The following is a 12,623-nucleotide window of genomic DNA, read 5'->3' as shown; positions in this document are numbered from 1 at the left end:
ATGTTGTGTAGATTCAAGTTGTTTTATAGTTTTCAAATTGTGGACCCAGGGTTGAATGAAGCTAGATTTGGATTACTTTTTTTTTCAGATCAGTGAATTAACATATGGTTATTTTCGATTTTGAAGAATCTCAGGATGTGAGGTCTCATGTTTACTTAAGTCATGACTTTTTGGGGCCAGGGTGGGGAAATGTCTTTTGATAACATTCTTCTTTGGCCTGGGAACTTAAGTGTGTGTTGTGGCCCAATGGGTCTCCTGTTTTTTCTGTTTTTAAGTAACAAGAACATGTTACAATTGTTAGCAAAACTCAGACTTTGTTAAGGTTAGGCCAAATAAAAAAAAAAATATGCGTGGTTCCAGCATTATACCCTGACCATAAACATTTTCCCCGACAATTTTCAAATTTCTAAAATTTCTCAGATTCCGTCATCGGTTCGGGTATTAGTTTTAGTTTCAGCAATGGTGGCATCCTGAAAAACATTGTTTCAACACGCAGTATACAAGCGTTTTTTCACTTACTTCTAACAAATGTCACCACTTGAAAGAAAGCAAGAGTATTAGCACAACAATATTTAATTCAAGAACATTCAACGATATTTTTGGCGTTTATTTGAAGAAATAAAATAATTTTTTTAAAAAAAATCCCTACCTACCTACCCTAATTTTTTTGGCGGTGTAACAGGGTCCACGCATTTTTTTTTTCTTGGCCTTCACTTTAATTTCCACCTGCCAAGTGTCTGCTTTCATTTGATTACAATAAATTGTGAAATTATAATAGACTTATGGAGTTATATTTTATTATTTATTAATAAATTACACACTTTTTTAAACTATCAGTATTTCTTTAAAAGGACTATACCTTTAAACGTTAAAGTTATCCTTTCAAAGGAATTGTTCTTGGGAAGGAAATACATAGCTATTGAACACATTAAAATTTTAAATGACAGTATGATGAAACTTATGCAGTGTATCGATTAAATATTGTTATGAACTGACCAAAAAGATCAGCTGCTTCGTTTATACTTGATGGTCTATGGTGATCTGGCAAAATTAAGTTTGCAAGTTCTAAGAATTCTGCTGAACAGCCATGCATTGGGCGGTCTTCCCCATAGTGTTCTTGACAGTAAATTATGTCCTCAGGATGGCAGTCGATTTTAAAATCTTCAACACCGTATGATTCTGGAGTAAAAAATAATACATCAAGCTTTCCTTTTGGACTACTATGTTGTTTTTTAACTTGCATTCTATGTTGATTCCATTGTATTACAATTTGATGAAGTTCCTCCTGAAGAACATCCATAAAGCAGTATCTTAAACACTCGACGTGCAGGTGGTCACCATCATTAAAAAGGTTCGCATCTCGTAAATCTTTAAAGAATGTGATCCACCAGTCTGCCGCTTGCCGGCGTAAAATGCTCCACCAGGCCTCAATTCGTTGATTAGAAGTGCTTTTTCCGTATATAAAGCAATTGCCATAATCCTGGTCTTTAAGACTGTGGAACAGTACTTGTATTTCTTCCAACTCCTTGTTTTCCGTGCCGAGGTCACATCTACATACATTTGGACAACATCCTAACTGTTGCACAGTCTCTAAAAAATATCGAGAAACAATTTTAGGGTTGTTGTTGCTGGGTCCCACCTCCAACCACAAAATTCTTCGGGAGAAGCCATCAATTGCGCCATGTATTGCAAACCCGTAAGGTTTCAACTTGTCGTATCCGTCAATGTGCCAAATGAAATTTGGTCCAGGTGCCTCATACTGTCGCCTAAGTAATCGTCGCTGTTTCCGTCGTTCTACTCCCTCTGAATCTATTACTCGCATAAGTTCCATGACTTTTGCACGCTGAATTACGAAACCGTAATCGGTGATTAAACGTTTCCAAATTGTTCGGTACCCTAGACATCGTCCACTATTTTCTGTAATGTCCAAAATTGCATTCACAATATTTAAAATAGTCAACATCATTAGGACGTCGCTTCAACCCTTTATTTCGCAATATGCGTTTCAGATGAGATTTGCTTATTTTTGCTTTATGAACTGTTCTGATCAGTTGTAAAATCTCTGTATTGGTGTACCCTTGTCGAAAATATCTTTTAATAAGTTCTTCCTTGGGAATATTATTAGGAATCAGTGCCGGTGTGTATCTCGGCAACACCATAATGGTCTGAAAATACAGTATTTCAGTTTTAATCCTCTACTGTAATCCTCCAAACATACTACTTACATGTACTGTTATTTCTAGGTGGGTGGTTCTAATTTTAGAATTTCAATTAAGAAACATTTTCAATGAAGAATTTATTATTTATATTTTGTTCCAAGCAAATTCAAAGCGGGGAGGAGAATGCAAAAAATAGAATAGAGGAGAGACAAACAGGCCAACAGTTTGAGTGTATGGCCAAATATTTACGGACTAAATGTCGCAGCGTTGCACCTATTCATTTTTTTCAGAATGATACTTTTGCATATTTATTACAATTTCAATGAGGTACAATGCAGTAATGCAAAAAGAAACATCATTTGCTTCGGGGTGCATGCGCAGATCTAGATCCCCCCCCCCTCCTAAAATTTGCAGAGTTATAAAATGTATATACTAAACCAATTAAAAGTGGCCATAGACCCCCCCCCCCCCTAGAAAACGCGCCCCCCGAAAACGCGGATCTGTGTTAAGTTGAAAAGTCATAGGTATGAAGCTTTAATAGTCAACGACAAATTCCCTCCCCCCTCACTGCCATGAAATAGGCTTTTCACGTTTTTTTCCTGTTGTTTTGTTTTGTTTTGTTTTTTTCCTTATCAAGAAATTTCTGGGTTTGAATTTTTTTGCTTATCAAGAAATTTCTGGGTTTGAATTTTTTTTTTTTTGACTGGGGTGGACCCCCCCCCCCCTTTGAAAAAATCCTTGAACCGCGCCTGGGGTAGAGTGTGTCATCTGTTAGTATATCCTCAATTCCATTTCAATTCAAGGTGAATTATTTGATCAAAAATGTTATTCAAGAAAGTGCTGGATAAATATTTGATTGAATATATGTAGAACTACGTGTTTGATGGGCAAAAATATGAGGGTTTGTGCAAGCTTCCCCCCCCCCCCCCCGCCCGCTCTTCCGGCGGTTTCTACGGACCAGGCTGCATGCAGATAACTACATACCAAAATACATCTTTTGTTATCCGGAGTTCATAATTATACCCAGCGACAGCTGTAGATACATTTAATTTACCAGGACACGTGTTTGAATCTTTGATTTATAATCTAACATAGGAAGTTTACTGAACGTATCCCTAATGTCTACTGTAAAATTTTTATACACAATTCGAATACAAAGGCTCAGTTAAAAGAAGAGCACTGTCTTTGACTAGTTTCTATGACATTCAAAGTATTTGCAACATCTACCATCTTACCTTAAAATTAATATGGCCACTTTTTTATATTTATTAAATAAATATGATTAATTGATTAAGATACTACATTGTTTCCCATTGGCTTTCAAAACCGGGTATTGTTACCTATATTTTGATTGGACAGTTTAGATATTGAATGTCGGATCTCGAATTTCGAATCTCGAATTTCGAATCTCGTATCTCGAATCTTGAATGAGACTTCTGTGCTTTCGTAAAAATCTGAAGTAATTTCATTTGTCACACAATTCAGCTTTTTGTCGGCCCTTATCGTCTATTTTCTGCAAAACATCTAATCTGAAACAGATGTGGCAGATTTCAACCTGTAAGTGCTTTTAAATTTTGATTGATTAACTTTATCAAAATGATTGAATAAAATGAATACATTCGAATACTTTGTTTCCACAGTAAAGTATGTAATAGTTTTATCTTGCATTTAAGACATCTTTAAAACTCCTGGGAACAGTCATTGTAGCTTTTCTGCATTTCTGCTATTTTTAAATCTCCATGACATGTTGCCATGTGAACCACGTCACATGGCTACTTATGTTTCCTGCTATAAGTTTATTTTCTCATCGACTTTTATCATATAGATTCTGACTAAGCGTGTCTCGACTCCTATATAAGAGTTTGTCAATACATATGTTCTTAATATGCAAACATCCCCAACTACAGTAGACAAATCAGGGCTCCTACGGCTAAGATTTGAATACAATACAGGATCAAATTTGTATAGGAAAAAAATCTTTAAAGTATTAGTCTTAAGTAAAGGACAACAGCGACAAATTAAGTAATTTTCAACTGCAATCAAACACACAAGGCTATACTAATATATGAAATATCTTTCCTTTTCATTTTTAGTTATTGTCTCTGATTTTAAAATCGATGTATTTGAAAATTTTCCCTACGTTTGAAAGTACTTTTTTTTTCAAAACATTTCTGAAATATAATTAAATGTCAGAATGGATCTTTGTACGAAATATAGAAGATATAGAGGATACAGCCTGATTTAAATATATGAATTCTTCTTTAATAATGAATCTTTATTGTTAACAGATTATAAAATGGCTTTTGCGTTTGAAGAGAATCTCACTAAAGGTTTTCTTATCATCATAAATGTTGTGTTTTTTGTAAGTATGAATAGAGATAGTTCATGACATCAATTTCACATGCAAGTATATTTTCGTTTTCTGAAAAATATGATATGTAAACACTAATGCAGAATTGATATACATTTATTTAGATTACATTTCTCATAATGGTTACCATTTCCATGCCTTCCGCTGTGGAAAATATTTTGCTTCAAAATAATCAGAATTGGCAGTTCAAATTAAAATATCAATCAACAAATCTCTGATTTTTTTTTTTTTTTTTTTTTGAATAAGAAGAAAAAGTTTTCTTGCAAAGAAACTAATATGGTAATGAATACATGATTACAATATGCTTTTTTTTAGTTTCTTGGACTCGCCCTTTTAATTATCGGTGCCTCCATCAATTCAGATGTATCGTCCTTGAAAGAGGAAACGAAAACAGTCCTAAATAGTGTGAAAGTAGGAGAATTTGATTTAGGAAATCATGCTGACAACTTACAAATTTTATTTATCGTCGTTGGAGTGTTTGTATTATTGGTATCTGTTCTTGGATTATGTGGCGCTTTCATTCAAAAGAAAGAATTGTATATACTAGTGAGTTCTATTCATTCTAAATCTGTAAATTTTTGTTTCACTATGTAATGAATGCCATTTCCGGTTTATTTTCTGTATTTGGTCGGTTGTATTTCTTGTTAAAACTTTCTTTTTTTCTATTCTTTGACTATAATATCACAAAGTCCAGTTTTAGTATTAAGGTAACTAATCTTTGGACAATTTTTCATTTAGATTTCCATATTAATGTTATAAATTTATCATAACAATAAAAGTTTGTATATCGGCATATTACAACGTTAAAAGGCTAGCTTTTTCTGATCCTGATGATATATATTGAAACCTCCGATGTTTTTGGAGGTCTGTGTTTGCTCTGCTCCCAATTTGTATTCTTTCAGTGGAATTTGAGCAAAAATATTGTTTGTTATCTCCATATTTCATTTTGAAGTATTTCTTATTGCAAAACAGATATATCTTAAATTAGACGAAATTACATACAATATTATTTGCATTACAGTATTTAATTTTTGCGTCGGCGTTATTAGTGGTGAAATTAGTGGGCATTGTCCTCTGGTGTACAATGGAGGAAAAAGTAAGTTAGTTCTTAAGTACTTGTTTTTCTAAGCTAACTTTAGATTTTAAAAAAAAAATATATAGAACTTTTAAAGATTTGAAATGTATTATTTTGTTATTCCAAACTTAGCAAATGTAAAGAAAAGCATCATTTGTTAAAGAATGAAGAAAATGTTGCCTGTAATTATCATTTTATATGTTTCTTACATTTCTATCTTATCAAATATCATACTTTGATTACTTTTATCATTTTTACATTAAATAGCCTTTAGCGGAAAACCTTATATGTACTCTTGTCTGCTGAAAATTCAAGTTGCAATAAGCTACAACTTTTCTCTAGGACACTTTATCTAATTTATATGGAAGCCTGTTGGTGCCAGGTAGAAAAAATATTTTATCTGGCGGCCGCCAGATAAGTTTCTGGCGGCCGCCAAATAATTATCTGGCGGCCGCCACATAAATAACTGGCGGCCGCCAGAAAGTTATTTGGCGGCCGCCAGAAGTTATCTGGCGGCCGCCAGATAACTTTCTGGCGGTCGCCAGATAACTTATCTGGCGGCCGCCAGAAAGTTATCTGGCGGCCTCCAGATAATCATTTGGCGGCCGCCAGATAATTTCTGGCGGTCGCCAGATAAGTTATCTGGCGACCGCCAGATCTTTTTATCTGGCGGCCGCCAGATAAGTTTCTGGTGGCCGCCAGATAGGTTTCTGGCGGCCGCCAGAAAGTTATCTGGCCGCCGCCAGATAAAATATTTTTCTACCTGGCACCTACCGGCTTCCGTAAATTTACCTATAGAAACAATACTCCTAATATATCCATGTAAAACAAGAATATCTGTTAATATGAATAAGTGTGTGTATAGTTGTTTGTGATGAAGGATTTAAATATTAATTAAACACTAAAATGATTATCTAACCATTTACAGATTGAGGGGGAACTCAAAACTCAATTGGTTGATTCTCTCCATACAAACTTTGTGAGTGATTCAATAAGCAGTGGAAATGTCATCTCAAAAGCATGGAATAAAATATTTATATCTGTATGTATGTTTCAATTCCCCCATAGATTGTAGGGTACACGTTTATAATGAATTCATGCTATGAGTAGAGTGATTTTCATTCACTGCGGTTTTAAAAGGAATTGTAAACAAGTTAGCAATATAACAAATTGCATTTATGACAAATCAAAATTGTTGGACATTGGCACTTCGCTGTAAGCAAGCACTGCTAATTTGCTTTTCTCAATATTTTCAACAATATATAAATGCACAAAATAATTTTATATAACAATACGTCGCTTTTGGATCTTTAGCTGAAAAACTAATATTTTGTTTTGACTTTATTTTTGAAAGTAAATTTAGAAATAATACTTAAGGTGGAAAATTAAAATTTAACTTTACTTTCCTATTTTTCCTAGTTTTTAAATGGTGACACAGGAGATCTTTCTGTTTAACAAAAGACATGTTAATCATTTAAAATTTGTGCCATTTCAAAAATTATTTTTTTTTAAAAAAATATTGTTTGCATTATTCAAATGAAAAGACCAAAATAATGAATATATTGAAGATTTGGATAATTTACATGTCATAATTCCTCAGGATTTTAGGAGTTTACATGATTTAGATGATTATCACCGTTTGATCTTCACCTTTTTGATTTATCGCTTAAAACCAACTTACTTTTGCTTGTTTTAATTATTTCAGCTGGACTGTTGTGCTGTTAATAATGTGACGTCAACTACAAATGATTTTGATAAGACCCCTTGGTGTACAACCAGCGGAGAATGTCAGCAAACAAATGCTGAGATCCCCAAGGCTTGCTGTGTGGGAGTCACTGAAACTAATTATACGTCTGCACCAACATCATGTTTCTACAGTTTGAATCCTCGAACGTATAATACAAATGTAAACTTATTCAAACATAACTTTCAAAATACATGTGCCTACGCACATACGTGCTTGATAAATAATTACCCTTCAATTCTCTCATAAATATTTTAGAACACTGATACCTATTTTATTTAAAACAAAATCATTTATTTAGTGCATACAAACAAACTCGTTTACAAGATTTGATGTCAAGCATCCATTTCGTTAATACTCAAGGATATAAAAAAATATTTTAACAATTTCAAGTGTAAATATAAGAAGTAACAGTCTATTTTTTGTTTGTTTATTGGATTATATTTGCATTGACGCATATTGTAATACATTCAAAGTGGTAAACAGTTTTACTTAAATATATATTAACCTGCATAAACCCACAATAAATGTACGTTGAATTCTTAATTACATTCTTTCTCGCAGGGATGTTACCTAACTTTGAAAGATTTGTTGAAAGAAACAATCACGTCTGAAACTCCTAAAATTCTTGGAGTTGGGATTACAATTCTCCTTGTTGAGGTAACGGATTAAGAAAAAGAATATTCATCTTGGCTTGACACATACTTAAAAAAGATATCAGCAGCTTGTCACTACAAACATATCATGATTTCCTGAGATGTTCTAAACGTCTTAATCAAATCTCAGTTGTATAACAAATTTGCAAAATGTATCATTTGCCTTTTTGCATGTTATTTACATTCATCATGTCACAGTGTCCATAATTTTTGCAAGAACTTTTTTTTATGGATAATGGGTATAATGTTGCGAAAGCTCTACTGATGTTTGCCTTAATGTTGTTTTTATTTCTTTTGTATTTTTCAGATCCTCGGAATACTTTCTGCAGCAAATGTAATATGGAAAGTGGTGCGTCTGAAATCGTAATTAGAAAGACATTCCTGTATTTTTTCATTATTAGTCTTTAAATCACTATGATATTCGGAAATTCCTAGCCACCTATTAACGATACGGAATTTGGTAGGTTAGGTAATGGACATTTGATGTGGATATTTGGCTGGCTGTCTGTCTGTCTGTCTATATATTCGAGTTTTGCAGATAAAGTTTACACCATCGTATTATTTATAAAATTTGATAATTTTTTTAATGAGGTATTTACTAGTCAGCAATTGTGGGCCTTCTGCCAAGATGTTAAGGAGAATTGATATTTTCAGGTCAACAGCTGACAAAATGACCAAGCATTTAAAAAAAAATATTAAAATATTTGATTTTGAATAACTTGGCAATTTTTTTTTTATAAAAATTGAAAAGTGATACAAATTCGGTATCTAAGCGCAGTCTACTTGTGTCGTAGGTTTCATTGAAATCGGATGAAATCTGCAGAAGAAGAAGAAGCATTTTGAAAGACTTTCACACAAAATCTTGTTTTTAGTAATCATAACAACATTGTTCATCGTGTATTACGAAAAATGAAAATAAACATGGTCATTTAGTTAAATCTGCATCAAAGAAAAATAAAACACTGTGATCCTGAGTACCTAGGCAGGAAAACCTTGTACTGCAACAGATATTAATATCATTGTACACTAAAACAGAATATTGTACTCTACAACAAAGATTAATGTACACTACAACAGTGATTATCTTTAACTGCCCCAGACAGTGATTATCCTTAATTGCCTCAGACATAGCACACAAAACTGTGAACACTACATCAGAGATTATCCTCAACTGCTTCAGATATCCAGAATCTGATCATTAAAGTATGTTCCTATTGTTCTAAACCTTTGAATTGACTAATAAATATACTTTAGTTCAGCAAGGCAAAATCCTTATAAATATTAATTTGATATATAAAAAAGATTTCATAGTTTGATTAAGCATGATACATTAGGTTTATAATATAATATTTTTGCAAATCTAAGTATGAAGTAAAAAAAATGGCTATATTAACAGTTATTGTATTCTGTGTAAAATCTAGTTAAATTTCTGTAAACTTTTATCCCCCCTCTCTAACACACAGAATCGAAGTAGTTAAGCTACGCAACTGGTACTGATATTTGTGTCTAAGAGATTTCCTCAAGGTTCACAGTTACACATATATATGTATATATGCGATTATTTTTGTTGATTTTAAATCCTCATTTCAGCTTACTTCTGTAATTCTGTAACCATACATATTATTCATTATTGAAATGAGAAAAAGTACATTAAACATAAGTTGTGCTGATTTCACAAAAGTTAATACAGTGTATGACTTGATTTTTCTGGAGAAAAAAAATTATACTTCAACTCCTATTTGTGATGTTCTGTAATAATTGTAGCACATAGCAATACCTTGAATAAAGACCTACTTTATATTGAAACATATTAGATATGTTGTTAAAAACTTAATATAAAACATTGTAAAATAAATGTAGCGTTTTAAATTGGTAAATTCCCTAAATTACTCTATCAGCACAGCATAAAGGAAACAATGTACATTAAGGTAGTACACAATTGAGAGACCAAACTTTTCCTCAAATTCAATTTTGTTGAAACTATATTTTGTTCAAGGATACAAAATCTCTCTTTATATGTAATATGAAAAAAAAATTAACCGCACAATTTTTGCCCACATTGTTTGAAAAATAGCCTATCAGACCCCTGTAAAAAGATTGTGAAACCAGGCATTCCACTTAAGAATGTGCCTTATTTTAAAAACTATCAATTGTTCACATGCGAACTTGTGTGATGCTGTTTATAAAGGCAACATTTTTGTTATTTAAATTCGGAAAAATATGTAGATACCCGTAAATTTGAGTAAAATGTGATGTAAAAAAAAAAAGAACATGCATACATGTAACCCCGGAATTGAAAATTCACATGTAAATATGCTGCACTTTAAGTCCTCTTAAGAGAAAATGTATAATTCAATTTTTACAGAAAATCAAAAGAATGATTGAAATGGATTCCAAAATAAAATGTGTCCAAATACGGAAAACTGAACAGGTGGTTTCAGATATCTTGGCAATAAAATAAAATCAGTAGGAAAAACTTAAAGATTCAGTGGATGACGTCCCAATATTTGACCTTTGACCTCTTAATATGACCTTGACCTTCATTGTATATAAAGAATAAGACTCCTCATATACATTTCTTAATATCAGCCCTCAACTATTTATGGATCCAAGGTAACTTTGCATTTAATCACAGATTGTTATAATACATTTAGACAGCATAAACACATTCAAAAATGTAAGTTCCCAAGTGACGAATATACAGTATGTCTCTGATTTTTTGATAAAAATGACGAAAACATGTCACAGCTTATTAATTTTCTAGCAAAGATCGTTGATATTTGACAGTATAGTGATATTATTCTTTTTTCTCGTGTACTTTTTAAAAACTGAGTTAAAACAGATTTCATGGGTGTTTTTTTTTACTACCTTACAGAGATTAATTAATTTTGATCTCTAGTCTCTAAATATTATAAAAAAGACAAGAGAGAAAACTCGAGCCTTGTTCCCTTTATTTTCAAATTGTGTTTTTTCAATCTCTGTAAAAAACAATATAATAAATGTAGCCCTTTACATTGCAATTCGGACAATCCATTGATATATCGACATCACAGAAAAGTAGAGGGCTGATAAATAAATAAATAAATATATATATATATATATATATATATATATATATATATATATATATATATATATATATATATATATATATATATATATATATATATATATATATATATATATATATATATATATATATATTATATATATATATAAAATACATGGTTACTGTTTTGAAATATAAGCGATATTTGGGCGAGGGTAAGAAAACGTGATAGAGGGCGAGGCTTGCCGAGCCCTCTATCACATTTTCGACCCGAGCCCAAATATCGCTTATATTTCAAGACAGTCTCTATGTATTTTGTTTATCCTGCAACATATTTTTACAGGACCTCCAAAACAGGCTGTTTTCAACCGATTTAGGTACATCTCTGCAGTTGAAACTAAGACGCCATGGCGTAAACATTTCAATATTCATGACGTCACAATGCTTTTAGAACCTCGGAATACATGCACGAGGCTTTTTTAGGGCATTGACCGAATAAAGCTTTGGTTTATTAGGTTACCTTTATTAGGTCAATACAAGAGGTAGTTGCAGGATATATATATATATATATATATATATATATATATATATATATATATATATATATATATATATATATATATTTATATATTTATATATATATATATATATTTATATATAATTTTTAATTTGTACCATTTGAAATTTTTTTCTTTCTCTAAATTGAAATTAAATAATAAGGAATGAATTTAATAGCTTCCCAAATGTATACAATATAGACTGGGTTTTATACATAGATATAAAATACATGGTTACTGTCTTGAAATATGAGCGATATTTGGGCGAGGGTAAGAAAACGTGATAGAGGGGCGAGGCTTGCCCAGCCCTCTATCACATTTTCGGCCCGAGCCCAAATATCGCTTATATTTCAAGACAGTCTCCATGTATTTTGTTTATCCTGCAACATATTTTTACATGTCCTCCAAAAGGAGCTATTTTCAACCGATTTAGGTACATCTCTGCAGTTGAAACTAAGATGACATGGCGTAAAAATTGCAATATTCATGACGTCACAATGCTTTTAGAACGTCGGAATACATGCACGAGGCTTTATTAGGGCATTGACCGAATAAAGCTTTGGTTTATTAGGTTACCTTTATTAGGTCAATACAAGAGGTAGTTGCAGGATAAAAAACTATCTGTGTGGATAAAAACAATTTTAATTTAGTATTAATTAAGATCAGCAAGAACTCAGAAAAGTTTGAATGTGAAATTGAAAGTACTTAGAAATATTTTGGGCAGAAGTGAGAACTCTCAATTAAAGTATTTTTAGATGATAGTTCTTTAACAACATACATCCGTTTTCTTTAAGTATAGAATGTAAGTTTATTTTCCGCTGTTTCTTGGTATTCATTTTTGAATAAAGTCAGATAAAAATGACGGGAAAAGTATTTTTCTTTATGTTAACAATAAGTGAAGTACCTTATATGAGTTCCTTAATCACGGATACAAGAGCGATCAGTTTTCAGATTGCTTGAATTTTCCCTGCCTTTTCCCATGAATTAAAACTTCCGGTCCATTACAAGCAAT

The 12,623-nt window shown here is 32.0% G+C and overlaps 1 protein-coding gene across 2 annotated transcripts in view; it reads left to right on the top strand.

Annotated features, from left to right (window-relative positions):
• LOC133174378 (CD63 antigen-like) overlaps positions 1-8,643 on the top strand; it is a 33,845-nt gene extending 25,202 nt beyond the window's left edge. Inside the window, exons 1-7 of one of the 2 annotated variants that reach the window (XM_061309498.1) lie at positions 4,449-4,521; positions 4,846-5,076; positions 5,552-5,626; positions 6,534-6,647; positions 7,311-7,511; positions 7,914-8,009; positions 8,313-8,643. In XM_061309498.1, the coding sequence (XP_061165482.1) occupies positions 4,456-4,521; positions 4,846-5,076; positions 5,552-5,626; positions 6,534-6,647; positions 7,311-7,511; positions 7,914-8,009; positions 8,313-8,372 (843 nt within the window). In that variant the 5' untranslated portion in view covers positions 4,449-4,455 and the 3' untranslated portion in view covers positions 8,373-8,643. Of the gene's footprint in view, positions 1-4,448; positions 4,522-4,845; positions 5,077-5,551; positions 5,627-6,533; positions 6,648-7,310; positions 7,512-7,913; positions 8,010-8,312 lie in introns of those variants that run through there. The other variant, XM_061309499.1, reaches the window with a different exon arrangement.
• Positions 8,644-12,623: the final 3,980 nt, after the last annotated feature.

The sequence above is a fragment of the Saccostrea echinata genome, unplaced genomic scaffold, assembly GCF_033153115.1.
Source record: "Saccostrea echinata isolate AGI-Se365-2 ecotype Australia unplaced genomic scaffold, CSIRO_AGI_Sech_v1 ptg000057l, whole genome shotgun sequence".
NCBI classification, from domain to species: domain Eukaryota; kingdom Metazoa; phylum Mollusca; class Bivalvia; order Ostreida; family Ostreidae; genus Saccostrea; species Saccostrea echinata.
The sequence above is the reverse complement of the archived record's forward strand: the minus strand, read 5'-3'. Positions and strand labels throughout refer to the sequence as shown.